At 33.2% G+C, this 15,988-nt stretch overlaps 2 protein-coding genes across 2 annotated transcripts; both read left to right on the forward strand.

Moving 5' to 3' along the window:
* The first annotated feature begins 2,416 nt into the window (after nt 1-2,416).
* On the forward strand, nt 2,417-4,298 carry LOC125054376 (myosin regulatory light chain 2). Its single transcript, XM_047656228.1, has 3 exons — nt 2,417-2,552; nt 3,213-3,383; nt 3,601-4,298. The coding sequence occupies exons 1-3, from the start codon at nt 2,550-2,552 to the stop codon at nt 4,018-4,020; spliced, it is 594 nt and encodes a 197-aa protein (XP_047512184.1). The 5' UTR covers nt 2,417-2,549; the 3' UTR covers nt 4,021-4,298.
* An 879-nt stretch (nt 4,299-5,177) lies between these two features.
* LOC125054375 (protein C12orf4 homolog) lies at nt 5,178-10,271 on the forward strand. The gene is made up of 8 exons (XM_047656226.1): nt 5,178-5,428; nt 5,776-6,103; nt 6,279-6,500; nt 6,936-7,109; nt 7,452-7,638; nt 8,218-8,383; nt 8,993-9,111; nt 9,772-10,271. Exons 1-8 carry the CDS (start codon nt 5,245-5,247, stop codon nt 9,988-9,990), a joined length of 1,599 nt encoding a protein of 532 aa, XP_047512182.1. The 5' UTR covers nt 5,178-5,244; the 3' UTR covers nt 9,991-10,271.
* The last annotated feature ends 5,717 nt before the right edge of the window (nt 10,272-15,988 follow it).

Consider the following 15,988-nt stretch of genomic DNA (forward strand, 5'->3'; position numbering starts at 1 on the left):
TATTACCGAAGTATAAGATCTAAAATCAACTTGACAATAAATTCTCATTGTTGCTATTAGACAATAAAACTTTTATTAAGTCTCAATATACAAATCGGCCAATTGAAGAATGATGGCCAAAATTGCAAGAATTTAGTTTCACACTACTGAGCTTTGAAACATTAAATAAGTAGATTTATCATAACTAGTTTAAATATATTAGGAGCGTGTTCTGTGATGTTTCATTCTCAACCATCTGATCTTGATTATGACCCCAGCAGAAAACCAATGGTCCTTTTTGATGCGATATTTTATCATCAATTCAAAAAATACCTTACATATGTAGGCAATGGGGCGGCCTTATCACCGCTTACAATAAAAAAGGGTGTAGTACAAGAAGTGCATAAAGAATTACAAAGAAATCATAAAATTACATAAAACTCTAGAAGTAAAACTAAAACTAAACTAAACTAATTACAAATATTAAAAAACGTTAAAGATCTTCTCAGGTTGTCAATTTTGTCATCGAAAGAATAGTCCAATGGTTGGCCTTAGATGGTGAAGAAACCGTCGGGTAGAAGTGGGTTATAGCTGCAAACTATTTCAGAGGCGCTTATTATGGTCTTCTCCAAGCCCTAATGACACTGCTGTTATTTCCTTGTCCCATGTACTACTTCCTCAAAGCCTTGCAAAGACCTTGTTTTACTGAGAATCACTCGTCCTATTGATCCGTTACATTGAGGATGGCATAACCAGCTTCGTTTTTGAATTTCCATTATTTTCATTAGTGTCGTAGATATGATTCAAATTCTTTGGTAAGTCATGACAATATCGGGAACGACTCGTGAAACCATGTTTCGTAAATAATTCTTGCTAATTCAGGTGTAATTGTATGTATAGGGACTAAATATCGGCTGATAATGTTTATAGATTTTTTCCTTTTATAAATGTTTGAACCTTTTTGTAAATGTTATGTACTCTATCTTTGGCTATATGTACTTTTTGTTATATATATTTTTCGTTCGCTGTAGTTCGAAATAAATAAATAAATCATTTAATTATAAAGAAGTAGAGTCTGAGAGACATAAATAGAGAACAAATGGAGCGTACTATTTTTATCACGATATGCTGGGCGGACTGTGTTAATTTTAACTCGAGTATTAGTCACCAAGGTGCGTATTATACATACTTGTAATCTACACTCACATAAAATCTCCAATACCCATTATATGGCTATATTAAAAGATTTCGAACGTGGTCACGCAAAAAGTCTGAAACGATGAAGGTTGGTCACAGTATTATGGATATGAAGCCCCCAAAGGGGGGTGAAACACAGGTTTTTCAATAAGTTTACCATACATCCGATCATATGTCACCTCCAGAAATCAGTGGAAGGCTGAAGACTGAATCCACTTTGAAAAAACTTCGACATTTTTTAAAGACGTTATAGGTATACTTATAATATCCGATAAATTTGTGTAAAAAATGTATGTTTGGTATATACAAAAATTATGGTATATACAGAAATTTAAGACATGATGCTTGTAAGCTTAAATATATCATCTGGTCAGTATGATACCTTTTTTTAAGTCGATAAAATTTATGAATAATATTTATTTAAAATTATTTTTACACCAGGTGCAATAGTAATCTATAAAAAAACCTAATCAAAGATATTATAGATGCAGAATCTTGCTCTAAAAGGATTATGATATGTATCATATGATATGTATCAATAAATGACTTCTACTTCATTATGATATGTATCAATAAATGACTTCTTGAAGAGTAAGTATTCATTAAATTAACAATAAAAACAAAAACGTTAAGAACGTCCTTAATTCGACTTTTTACTCCTAATTTAAGAAAAAAGCAGAGCAGTGTTGGTCTAGTGGCTACAGCTTGCGACTCTCATCCTTGAGGTCGTAGGTTCGAACCCGGCAGTGCTTCCTTTCTATGCGCGCTTTCAACATTCGATCGAACGGTGAAGCAAAACATCGTGAGGAAACCGGCTTGCCTTAGACCCAAAAAGTCGACGGCGTGTGTCAGATACAGGAGACTGATCACCAATGATAATGAAACAGAAATCTGAACCCCAGACCTAAAAAGGTTGCAGCGGCACTTATTTTATTTAAATTTAAGAAAAAAAATCCTTCCAAAAATTAAAAGAAATATAGTTATGTAAAATAAAATAAATATAAAAACTGTTTAAAATATTACAATTGTTTTCACGCATGTAAATGATAAAAATAAACTTTTAATTGCTTTAACGCACAAATAACAGGTAATTAGCACAGCTGTGCTAAAAAGATCTATTACAAATACAATCGAATTTCGATAATTATTTTCGTAGTCGCGGCTGCCTGGATCAGCTCACGGACGCTTTCTGATACTCCTATACCTCTGATTTGGCGAACTATATATGGAATGGAGTATTGGCCGGGAACGGATTCTCGGGGGGAAGTGGGGAGGGAAAAGCTAGGTAGTTGAAACGGGAGCAACATCTCGGAGTCAGGGTGGGACTACCGAACGGTACAGTCTCTCTTCCGTCGATCAACAAACTCAACACAATGGTAAGTTTAGTGAATTGTGAAGTGATAGTGAAGTGACGTTTGACAATATTTTTATTACACCAATACTTGGAGTTCAATGAGATAACGGATCGATCTAAGTTAAATTTAAATAAAACAACAACAATTATTCAACTTCTAAACTTGAAACTAAGCTTTTTAATTTTTTTTTCTAAAGTATAAAAAATATTGATAGTTAAAAATAAATTACAAAATATAATTTATTTATTTTTAAATACTAAGGAATCACAATGAATAAACATATTTTTTTAGAGATTTTAAATACTTAGCTACAATTGTTCTGAAATAGTGTAAATAATTATAAAAGTTGAAAAAGTAAATGAAAGTGATCTTGTATCTCGTGTATTTCAAGATAAATCTGGTCTTCTAAGAGGATTCTATTTCCGTATAATTTACGTAACGAAATGAGATGGGCGCGTAAGCTGAGCTGTCCTAAAAATAAAGGCGCCTGCCAAAACGGGAAGCAACTAGTACATCTAATATTTTTCGAATTAGAACGAATTAAAACTTAAATAAGAATCAAAAAGAATTTAAATGGTAAATTTAATTGTTTTTGGGTGACTTTACCAACCTGTGACGAAATTTCTTTAATAAACTTTAATGTTTCAATAATTCAGACGTTGCTTTGCTTTAATGTTTCAGGCGGATAAGGAAAAGAAGATCAAGAAGAAGAAGGCGAAAGAAGAAGCACCCGCTGAGGAGGCAGCAGCCCCCGCTGAAAGACAATCTTCCCGTGGCAGCCGTAAGGCTAAGCGCACTGGATCCAATGTCTTCTCTATGTTCACACAGAAGCAGGTCGCTGAGTTCAAAGAGGTAACTATTATTGATGATATGATTAGGGTATTTCATGTCCAACATGTTAAATCATATAATAACTATAAAGATTTTCGTGGAAACTTAACAATTGAACATACGTCATCTGAATTATAATCAAAATGATTATTTGATGCGAGTGTCTTGTTTTGTCAACAAATCTATGCTGTTTTGCAAAATAAAATAATGTGACTGTATATCTATTTCTCTTCCACAGGCCTTCCAGCTAATGGACCACGACAAGGACGGTATCATCGGTAAGAGCGATCTCCGCGCCACCTTCGACTCCCTCGGCAGACTGGCCTCCGAGAAGGAATTGGATGAGATGGTCGGTGAGGCTTCCGGCCCCATCAACTTCACCCAGCTCCTCACACTCTTCGCGAATCGCATGTCCGGAGGATCAGACGATGACGACGTTGTCATCAACGCCTTCAAAACCTTCGACAAGGACGGCAGAATCGACTCAGAGAAACTCAGGCACGCACTCATGACCTGGGGCGACAAGTTCTCCGGTGACGAAGTCGATGAGGCGTACGACCAGATGGAAATCGACGACAAAGGTTTCATTGACACCCAGAAGCTTATCACCATGCTGACCGCTAGCGCAGAGGAGGAGGAAGGCGGTGAAGCCGCGTAAATTGATTCCACTACGAAGAGGTTGACCACCCGACCGCAGGTCCGCACGGATTAAACGCGTTGCGAACCGAATTATTTTTTATTTATTACTCTATGTTACATTGTTTCCATTTTATAATTTATATATAATGAAAATATAGTTCTACTATACGAATGGCGTGTACAAGTTACAACTGTCCCTATCACGGGTTTGTGAAAGCAAACGACGGGAGACGAGGGAACGGAATACTATGTATTCATTAATGTTTTGTTTCAAATAAAGTATCAAGTCTGACTAAATTAAGGTATAGCCAAATTGATAGCAACCTTGTCTTTATTCACCACACACCCACATAACACAAAAAATTAGGATACAATACATAAGATAGCTAAATAATTTTAAAGTTCGGAGTTAATAATATGACTGACTGATCTCCCTTAACTTCCCAATGGGTCACGGAAATAACACATTTTTACGTCTAAATATACATTCTTACAATGACAAACCAATATAGCAGTGTAAAGTATATCTTTAAAATATATTTAACTCTCAAGCAATATGTTAGCAGCAGTAAAAACAGACAAGCGTACCTAACGCAAAACGAGGAATTGCCACCTCCTCCAAGTAGGTACATTGACTACCAAAGAGAGATAGTGCTTTCCATCCAACAAAGACTTCACTTACTACGACCTAACATCTCACCATATTACAAACAAATTGCACCTGTGGTAGGATGTGGGCACATGTAAATTTTATTTTATTGAGCTACAAAGGCCCGTTTTCATATTCAATAGGTGTGAGATACGAAATACGTTAATTGTCTAAAAACACTACCAAACAACGATAACGATTAATTTATTCAAAAAAACAAAAAGTATTCTTTGATTTTCAAATATGTAGATGAATTTGTAATGGACCGTTAAGGCTTTTCATTAAACAATTCCACTATTTCAAAATGATGATAATGATATTAATTTATCCCTAATGGGAAAGGCAAAGGATATTTCAAAATGAGCGCAGTACGACAATTGATAGATTTCTTTGCAGCAATGTCAGTTGTCACTTGTCATCTATGATTTTAATCGTCAAATAATAAATCATATAATAGTGAAACTCCAAATACCTCTAAATATATATAAAAAAACAGCTGATTGATTGTTATTGCCCACAACTTATGGGTGTTTCTAAATTATGATTTTAGTAAAAAATTTCTAATTCGTAAAAGTAGATACTTTTAATTATCTTATGATGACGACTGAGGCAGCTGAAAACGTAACAAAAACATTTAAATTTTCATTTCCTACGTGTACAAATGAAGAGGTTCTTTTTAAATTGGAGGTGCCTGTGGATATTCCTTACGAAGGATCCTCACGTGAGCTGGTCCAACGAGTGTTAAAAATGTTTCATATTCCTGTATACTTGGAAGACGGTATGTATAACAATCTTCGTATTAATTCATTATGGAAACTTAAAATCACTTTAGAATGTCATGCTATGCTGTTTTTATATTTCCTATTTATAGTAGAAACTTATAAAGCTCTATAGACTGTATTAATAAATGTTTTATAAATGGTTAAATATATCACTCTACTAGTATACAAAAATCTTCCACGCAGGTTTGACAAAAAAATCTTTGATAAATTAACGATCAGAGAGAGAGAGCTGATGCATTCAGTAAGACATGAAAATGTATAAATTAAGTAATTGGTTTTTAGGTTTTACCACAAAACTTGCTTTCATAATAAATTAAGGGTAAATATTATTAACAATTTTCAGAGTTAAATGAAAAGTTAGCAGAATTTATTGCTGAGGAAACTAAAAACTATCACAATGAAAGAGATGAAAAATTACTAAACCAATTGAAAAATGGAGAGCTAAATATTGAGGGAATTATCAAAGGATGGGAGAAAAATTTCAAGGAGAATGTATTAGAATTTGCTGAACAGAAGGGCTCTTCCGATGAAGAAGTATTTGCAACAGCCTATCACAAATTAGTCCATTCTCCAGCATTAGAAACAATATTGCAAGTGGAAAGCTCCTATGCTAAGACAGTTATGAATATGATTCAAAATCGTGATAAGGATATCAGAAAGCTTACTGAAAGGTATTTAAATTTTGCATGCTATTTTATATATCTATGATACTTCAATAAATAAAAATAAAAATCTCATCTAACATACCCTGTATTTATTGTTTAATGTTTATGCCAAATTTTTAGCAAAAACATTGTATATATAATATTTACATTTTATTTATTCAGTTTCATTTTAAAACTACAGGCAAACACAAGAAATGGAAGATAAAATCAGGCTACTTAATATCTCAACAACAGAAGAGGAAATTAATGCTTTAGCTGGAAAGCATTTTGAAGAGCAAAGTGTAGCAGCTGGCCATTGGGAGTCCCAACTGGATGCTTTAAGACATGCTCAGAGAGCAGCTCATAGAGCTTGGCTGATGACTGCGTTAGATGACTATCAGCTTAATGAAAATGCTACGCCCAGGTATTTTATAACAAAAATTTAGGTTTTACAATTTGTATATCATTTTTTTATGTAATTTACAGTTAACATGTTAAAGAGCAGTGTGAGCATAGTGGTTAAGTGTAGAATTATAAATTCTGGAGTTGTACATTCAAATCCCAGCAATAGAATATTGATATTATTTAGGCAATTAATACTGGCTCACAAATTGAAGGGAAACATGTTGAATTAGATGCAGAAATATTGTATGTATGTTGTAGCACCATGTAATATCTTGTACCTTAACTGACTCCGGCAATTTATTTAATTTTAGTTTTTTTACTCAAGTCACACATTGATAAACCTAAACATATTGAAGACTACCAGGTTTACTTTAAATATAGTTCATGGATATATTCTTAACGTATAAAGATACTTAAACCAATTAATAAAGAAAAGTTGTAATTTTTTTTCCAGTAACTCTCCACTATGCACTTTCCCTCCAGATTTACCCGGGCCCATTCAACCGGCTCCACCAAGGCTAGAAGAGAGTTTCACCATACATCTAGGGTCACAGCTCAAACAAACACACAATATACGACTTGTCGCTGTTGATGTTTTAGATCTGTGTTCTGTGAATCGGGGAGATAGGTAAGTCTAAAAACTATATGGTAATGTTGGATTATATAAGAGATAATCTCCATTTAAAATATACTAATTTTTTTTTGTATCTGCTTCATGGCAATCTGCTATCCAACAATAAGCCACTTGTTTGTTTGATTAAAATATACTAATAGATAAATAAGTTTATAATTTTATATAGGTACTATGTAGGTAATATAAACTGTTTTTAATGAAGAGGATATTATCTTTGATCAAATATTAGTGTTACTAGTAAATTTGATGAATTTATTCAATTCAATAGAAACATTAAAAAAACAACGACAAAGATATTTACTATGGAAATAAAAATAAATATTTTATTACCCACAGCGGTACATGGAACCGCGCCCAACCAGCTCTAGGCTTATACTCAAACGACCTATCAGCTGTAGTACTATTGGCCGAGCACGAGCCGTCACGTTCTCCTCTCGTTGCCCTCGCGAGGCAGGCCACGGAACATCACTTCGATGACGTTGAGATACAATTACGAGATATCGCTGAAAAAGTTAAAGAACCGGTAAGTGTTAGATTCTTCCTTCCTAGCCTACCGTAAGTTCAACCCGACAATGAAATTTTTTTTTGCGCATTTAATACTCGTAAGAAACGGGTTTAATAGAAACAAATATAAATACCCTCGATTTTTATCTACTGTGGCACAGGAACCGCCTATTTAAAAAAAAAGGATGCGTGTACCTAAGTACGCGCGTAAGAAGTTATACTTCTTTGGTATTATTAAAAATAGTTTTTGATTGCATGCAAATAATTAATTACAATTAAATAATCAAAGACTGGTAAAGGAGTCATTATAGTCAATAAAGTTCAGTTTAAATTTGAAAAATTAAATAAATAAATATTTATCATTATTCTCTTACATTAAGTGTAACATAAATTCTATTATTATTCGAATGTTGTTTTGAAATTATGTCCAATGCCGAAGCATCTTCCGTGGGCAACTTCATTCTGTTAATTTTGTGTCACGGTGCGCGCGCATCGTAAAATTTCACTCTCATCAATTTTTCATAACAGATAAGGAATAGGCCTAGAGGTTGTAACGATAATGTTATTTGGCTTAGTCCCACAATGTCTTAAATTTCAGGCAGAAAAGCGTAATTTAGAACGTGTAGCAAGTGACGGGCGAGTTCGAAGCGCCCGGATCAAACGCTCGCTGCAGCCCGGGGACGTGTATCTAAGTAGACACAGCAATTTGGCGGATGCTCATTTAGTCTATCATCTGGTTATTGATGATGAGCAGATGAAAGCTGGTTAGTAATGATCTAATTACCTAAAGGCCAAAATTTCTGTTTTGTTTATTTATCTTCCACCTTACATTAGTGATCTTCTTGCGATGCTTCCTCAGTTACTGAAGGTCGACAGTCAATCTCCGAAATTACTTCTTGTAATAAAGCTAAACAAAAAATACTGGTATTATTGTGAAAAAGCGTGGGTTGCTCTATAGACGAAAAATATGGCACAGAGCGCCCCACGCTTTTTCATAATAATACCAGTATTTTTTGTTCATTACCATTTTCAGCCTAAATTAGGAATTATTTTTCACTTTTTAGTTTGATGTGCTTTACAAGCGTGTTTTTTAGTTTTTTTTAACTTTTTTTTTCTTTTTCGGATTATTGCATTGTCATCAATCTTTGACAGGTGCGCAAAATATTAATAAAATCTGTCCGTTTAAAGTGGGTCAAAATCGAGTCCGAAGGAGTTGGTTACATACATACATACAGGTGAAGCTAATATAAAGCGTGTAACAATGAAGAAATCAAACGCACGACTATGAGGAACTAGGCCAACTTTTCTCTATTTATAACATGAACACTATCTATATGTTAATATTATTTTCTACGTTATTTTTTGTATTTCAGGAGATATCACGTCTCGTCATCCAGCAATTCTCGCGCTACGCAATATCTTGAAATCGGCATCGTGTAATGACGTCACTTCTATTGCATTGCCATTGCTGCTTAGACACGACCTAACTGAGGTATGAATTTTACTTCATACAAACGTAATAATCATCCAATGGCGTACAAGTAGGCGATCAGCCATGTCGTTGATTCATGGATTTGACACATGCCGGTATCCTCTTTGCCGAGAATCGAACCTATGACCTTAGGGGTCGCACGCTGAAGCTACTAGGCCAACACTGTTTTAATAATAATTTGTAATTAACGGCTCATTGGTCTAGTGGTTAGTACCCCTGACTGCGAATCCATGGGTCCCGGGTTTGACCCCCGGCTGAGACAAACATCGATGTGATGAGCATTTGGTGTTGTTCTTAGGTCTTGGGTGTTTAAATATGTATTTATATGTCTATCTATCTATAACATGTATGTATATCCGTTGCCTAGTACCCATAACACAAGCTTCACCAGCTTAGCATGGGAGTAGGTAAATTGGTGTAAATTGTCCAATAAAAAAAAACTAAAAAAAAACTTGTTTTAATTATACAAATCTATGAAATTCGGTTTAGTGGTATGTTATTTTTTTACTTTTACTAATTTTACTAAAGTGGCAAATATATTTTACAAATTGGATTTTAATCTTTACAATTACCGACTAAGTCGAAAAATAAATCATATTCACTTATAGTATTTTTTGTTGGGTAAAGAAAGTTGGTGTTTAAAAACTTTAATTTTTACAGGATATGACAATGTCGTGGTGCATCAGACGAGCGGAATTAGTTCTCAAATGTGTAAAGGGCTTTATGTTAGAGGGGAGTGGAGGGGGCGGGGCAGAACTACGAACTCTCACCGTGGCGTTGCCTTCTACCACTAACCAAACGTTATTTAGTGCTCTGGCAGATTTATTGACTAATATATTTAGATTGGCCGGACCGGTGCGCCAAAATAAATTAGAATAAGAATAAGATTGATCTGATTACATTAGTTAAGTTACTACTTCCTAAAAAAACCCCACAATAGTTTCACCAAACGACGTACATTTGATAAGTTCGTTCAATACCTTTATCGGATATATTGCGGACTATAAATTACGTACAAAAATTAAATATTGAAATCGGAATCAGTAGATATATATACTGATTAGAATTTTTAACTGCTCCTGAATCGGATATACATTAAGTACTGTAGATAAAAAATATTACTGTAATTTATATAATACTAGCTGACCTGGCTAACTTCGTTCCGCCCTACAACCTTATAATATCGTTGTTACTTTAATTTAACTTATTTTAGGATTTCATTAATGTTAAGTATTACATTAATACAACTCTTTTGCAAATACAGAAATGTTTTATTGCTTGCCATTGCGAAAGAAGAATGGCAGTTTTACACATAAGGCATCTTCTCTCTAGCGTCAATATGGCGATACTGCATGTTAAGCACTTTCTGATATCCAACATCTTTTGATCAGGATCAAAGCATGGTTATGCATCTCCTCATTCACCTCAAGATCGGAATTTCTTGAACTGACACGAATTCGACGTAAAATGATGCGTAGTTTTGTCAACAGATGGCACCATATGGTGTTTGTATTCGTAAAATTAATTAATTAATTTATTGTTATTCGATAGCTTATCCGATATTTTATTTTATTCTGCTATATTATTCTGCTATTCGGGACGGAAACAAATCCAACAAATCAAAAACCATGGCAATCGGTCCAGCCGTTCTCGAGTTATAAGTGTTGTAACAAACACGACTTTCTTTTATATATATAGATATCAAATCTTGTTTCGAAATTAAATAAACCAATAAATCTAAATTGATTTGAACTTTAAATACTACTCTCATCTTCAAAAAGATTTGAGTGTAGTTTTAGTAGTAACTGTTTAAAAATAAAATGTTATTAATTCAAGGTTAATAGACTATTTCCCTAGTCTTGATTATATTTTCTCATAAACTAAGCTATTAAAGAAATACAGACTGATTTAAGTTTTTTTTCTTTTACGATACCTAAAACGTAAGTAAAAATATGGATACATATATAATTTTTCAATCAATAAGCGGAAAAATATCCTATGCTCTTTACGTAAATTAGATTATTATCTAGCTTTTGTGTAAATATATATTATAATGATATCGTTCTATCACATTATTATTGAATAAGATTCCTATATTGTATATAAATGTTTGAATAATAAATTGTTGATAAATTATTTCATTTGTTTTCTTTAATGTATTAAAAAAAATTATTGTGCCTTTGGAACTCTGTGCTCGTATAGTTTAAAATCGTTAATACACTGCTACAAGACGGCTACAAGCAAGTTCTGTTGATTTATCTGACGTTGTTACTCTTTATGAGACATTGCTTATCTTAATACGTTGCGTGACGAAAAAGAGTTTAACAATTTTGAATCAGAGACGTAAAGTATTCCACAAGGGATTCAACAATATAAGGGATACAATATACAATATAAGGGATTCAATAATCAATAATTCTATCATCGAAACTATTGCGCCTTATTTAACTTTCATATTTAACACCAGCATAGACCAAGGAGTCTTTCCGGATCTCATAAAACACAGTAAAGTAGTTCCGTTGTTCAAATCCGGTGATAGTAAAGAACCCAATAATTATAGACCTGTGTCAATTCTGCCAGCTATCATTAAGGTGTTTGAAAAGTTAATGCACTTTAATAAAAACTCCATCTTTCATGAACAACCGTTTCACCAAAGGGCGTTGTTCAACTGACGCCGGTGTCTCCCTAATCAAGAACATTTTTAACGCCTGGGAGGAAGCACAAGATGCCATTGGAATCTTTTGCGACCTTTCGAAGGCGTTCGATTGCGTAAACCATGAGACTCTTCTGCTGAAACTTAATCACTACGGGATTAAGAACAAAGCTCTGGACTTACTAAGATCTTACTTGAAAAACAGACAGGATAAAGTTCAGGTTAACGGCATAAACTCATTAGGGTCTGAAATTACAATGGGCGTTCCTCAAGGTTCAATATTGAGTCCATTCCTCTTTTTAGTATACATAACGATACCTCCTAAGTATACTGAGTCATCTAACAAATTTAGGTATTTTGTTTTTTTTATACAAAAGTACATAATAAACCATGATCATAATGTTAGTGTTATTTTTTTTTTAAAAAGACCTATAATTACCGTGATAATTTCACGTAAGTATACTAAATCAATTTCAATATCAGTTAAAATCGTACATTGTATACTGATCCAAATAACATTGTTCGCGGGGCGTGAGGAGGGACGCATTGATACAAGTTTATTATGGCTCAGTATACGATAAATGACGACGAGGGCGCGAATTTTTTTTAATTTTCTCAATAATAAGGTGAATAATATTAACGACACAATTAGCAATATCTCAGGAATCGGTGATATAATGCAAAACAGGGATGAATATGGTAAGTTACATTCATATACTTTATTTATGTTACATATAGTGTGATTTTGCCATTTTTGTTTGATAATTGTTACACGTTGCTTAGTACGCCGTATACTGATACAACTATATTTACACCTGTTTACAACGAACAAACTTTATAAAGAAGACACTTGATTTATCTGGCTATAATAATGTACTAATTAAATTTTTGATATATTTGTTTTAATTGTGGTATAATATATTTTTTTATGTGTTATAAATTTTATAACTTGATATTGGCATGTTAAATATAAAAATATGAATTCTTGTGTTTTTAATTGTTGTTTGTTTTAGAGTCTCCATTGCCACCGGATGCAAATTTTATGGAAGAGGAGCTTATCAATACTTGATGATATTGATTAGAATGATAGCAAGGAATTATCGCAGAATATCTCTTCTAATGCTTACATATTATTCCTAGATTATATTCTTTGCTCTTCGCCTTGGGTATCGAATGTTTATAACTGAACTCAAATAGGAGATCGATCACCATCAGTCATAGAGAATACTCCAGGTAATTCGCCCATCCAGAATTGCATTATAGAAAATTATTGTGATATTACTCCAGTACCATCGCCGTATAATTCTTTTGACTCATCTCCTGTTAATTTCTGACATTAACGATATCACATACTCATCGTCCAATAACGCCAATAGCGCATTTCCATTGCGAAAAAAGATAAAGAAAGGCTAAGGTTTTCATAAAAAATGTAAGGATAAGGAGAAGATATAAGCTTAATAGAGGATTGGAATATGTCAGTAGAAACGGAAGACAGACGTACATGCTACGAGAATTATGAAAACTTCTTGCCCCTCAACTTGTCGGAAAAAATGCAGTGAGAAATTAACAGAACGTTTTGGATTATTGGACCACCGAAGACAATGGGTTTTTTGGCAAGATATGTTGTAAAAGCTGGAAAAAAAGAGAAAAAAATATTGTCGATAAAAAAAAGGAGTGAAGGAGATAATATTGAGACCACAAAAATATCGGTTTGCAAAACTATGTTTTTGAGAACCCTTTCTATTAGTTTTGATTTTGCTTATACAGATTTAGAAAAGTCCGATAAAGGTAATGGATTTATTAAATCAGATCAGCGTGGTCTTTGGATGAACATATAATCCATCCGATAACGTTATAGATCACGTTGAAGCATTTTCTCCTCTAGAGTCACATTACACTCGCCAAAAATCAAGTAAAAATTATCTGGAAGGCTTTTTATCCTACCCAAAACTGTTCATGAATCGAATGGTTTATGGACTACCGTGAGACAATATCTATATATAGGTTTTATAAACCCAAAAAAGATATTTGTGAACAATGCCACATTTATGAAAATAACAAGCAAGTTCTACAGGCAGATAAAGAAAAGCATGAAGAGCATTTAAAAAAAAGAGAAAGCTAGAAAAATGAAAACAAAAGATAAAAAATCAGCGTTACAAAATAATGAAATCCTTACATCAGCATCTGATCTTCAAAAGTGTCTTAATGTATGTACCTCACTGAAGCGTGAGTACTTTTTATTATAAACGGAAACATTATTTGTATAATTTCACGATATTAATTCTGGGATCTCGCCAAGGTGATTGCTTTTGATGGTATCAACAGACAGCAAAGAGAGGTGCAATTGAACTTTCCAGATATCATTTTAAGTTTATAGAAGATACGGGTGGTGAAGGTGTCAATGATTACCGGTTTTAGTCAGACAACTGTGGAGGCCAAAATAGAAATAGGATTTATTTCTTAATGTATATGTTAGGTAGTTTAAAGTGTAGTATAGCTATTAGCCATCGCTTTCTAATAGTGGGTCATTCACAAAGTGAAGGCGACAGTATGCACGCTTTAATTGAAAGACAGACAAAGATAAAAAGCTTTATATGCCTGATCAATGATATACAGCTTTAAGATACATACACAGTTATTGAAGTGTCTCAGGATTTAATAAAGGACTTCAAATCAAAGTCAAAACTTATAAACAACTGGACAACTACTAATGATGGATCTATCTATCTATCTAAATAACTCTAATGGAGCAGAAGATAGTGATTCAGACTGATTTTTGATTCGTTCAACCTTTAATATTTTTATTTATTTTGTTTAACCTTATAGCAATTTTTTGAGCGTTAGAATTTCCTAGATTTTTAGATATTTATATTATTCATATCTATTATTTTTATTAATATTGTTTAACGCAAGTTACTATTTTTAGTTTCTATTATTTTTATTGATGTTTGTTACTTTTCAGGAAACTTTAATGATACTACATGCTACAAAAAAGGGTCCTACTTAGTATAAACGAAAAATACATCGTGATTCTTTAAATGTGTTGTTTTGTTAATGAGACTACTTCTTCCTAACCTTTATTAATTTCGTGAGGTATTCGAAATACCTGAAATGAGTAATTAAAAAGCCTCGATTAATTATATTAGTCCAGTATACGTTGAGGTTTTAACTACTAACATAGGTAAGTACTTTCCTAGTATAATAAGTCAAGTGATGTAATTTCAACATTTTATTATTAAGTGGGACAAAAAAAAATCAAAAATAACCAAAAGTAGTATGATATTAATAAAATGATTATCATATTTCTAAATAATTTCGATGGATTTTCATGTACAACGTACATGAATATAACTGGTAGTTAAACCATTTTACTATTGAGTCCCGCCCGTGTATAATGAGTCATGTACATAAAATATCATTTAAAAACAAAATTCAGCAAAATCATGTTATACCAAAGGAAGAGCTTTCAATCTTTATTAAAAAAACATTTAACTTATTCCGAATTAGTTTGATTTCATTAAAATATAAACAATTTGCCTTAAAATGGCTCTCCTATAAAATTACTAAAATGTCAGTTGACTCAGTACTTAGGAGGTATCGATAAATGATTTACCCCAATTAGTTCAGAACAAACCGAAGATGGTGTTATTTGCAGATGACACATCATTGATTTTTAAAGTAGATCGACGGTCACAAAATCGTGACGACGTGAATAACTCTAAAATGAATGATAAAAAAACTAAATATATTAGATTTACGTTACCAAACGTTAAAAGTAGGGAATGTGACATAATGTTGAATGAAGGAATTTATTAATCAAACGGTTTTCCTAGGCATCACGCTAGGCGAGAAGTTACAATGGGGACCTCATATCACATCTCTTGCGGGGCGGCTGAGCTCAGCCGTTTATGCGGATAGAAGATAAGATATTTTACCAATGTAGAAACTGCGCGTTTGGTCTATTTCAGCTACTTTCACAGCATAATGTCTTACGGCATTTTACTGTGGGGTCGGGCTGCTGGCATAGAATCCATTTTTATTTTGCAAAAGAGAGCGGTCAGAGCCATTTATAATCTACGTCGTTGCGAATTCTTCTCCACACGAAACTACCTTTTGGAAGGGGCAACTAGAATCTTCTTTATATATTTTTTTTGACGTTCAAAAGTGCTATTTTAGATGGTCTAATTGAAATAAATGATTTGACTTTGACTTTGAATACGAAAA

The sequence above is a fragment of the Pieris napi genome, chromosome 12 (genome assembly GCF_905475465.1).
Source record: "Pieris napi chromosome 12, ilPieNapi1.2, whole genome shotgun sequence".
Taxonomy (NCBI): domain Eukaryota; kingdom Metazoa; phylum Arthropoda; class Insecta; order Lepidoptera; family Pieridae; genus Pieris; species Pieris napi.

Bases quoted from the DNA above. Each gene is read 5' to 3' on its own strand.
- LOC125054376 (XM_047656228.1), top strand. The intron at 3,384-3,600 runs GTAACTATTATT...TCTCTTCCACAG, and splicing joins AGGTCGCTGAGTTCAAAGAG to GCCTTCCAGCTAATGGACCA.
- LOC125054375 (XM_047656226.1), top strand. From the start codon at position 5,245: ATGATGACGACTGAGGCAGCTGAAAACGTAACAAAAACATTTAAATTT. The intron at 7,110-7,451 runs GTAAGTCTAAAA...TATTACCCACAG, and splicing joins TCTGTGAATCGGGGAGATAG to CGGTACATGGAACCGCGCCC. The intron at 9,112-9,771 runs GTATGAATTTTA...TAATTTTTACAG, and splicing joins TTAGACACGACCTAACTGAG to GATATGACAATGTCGTGGTG.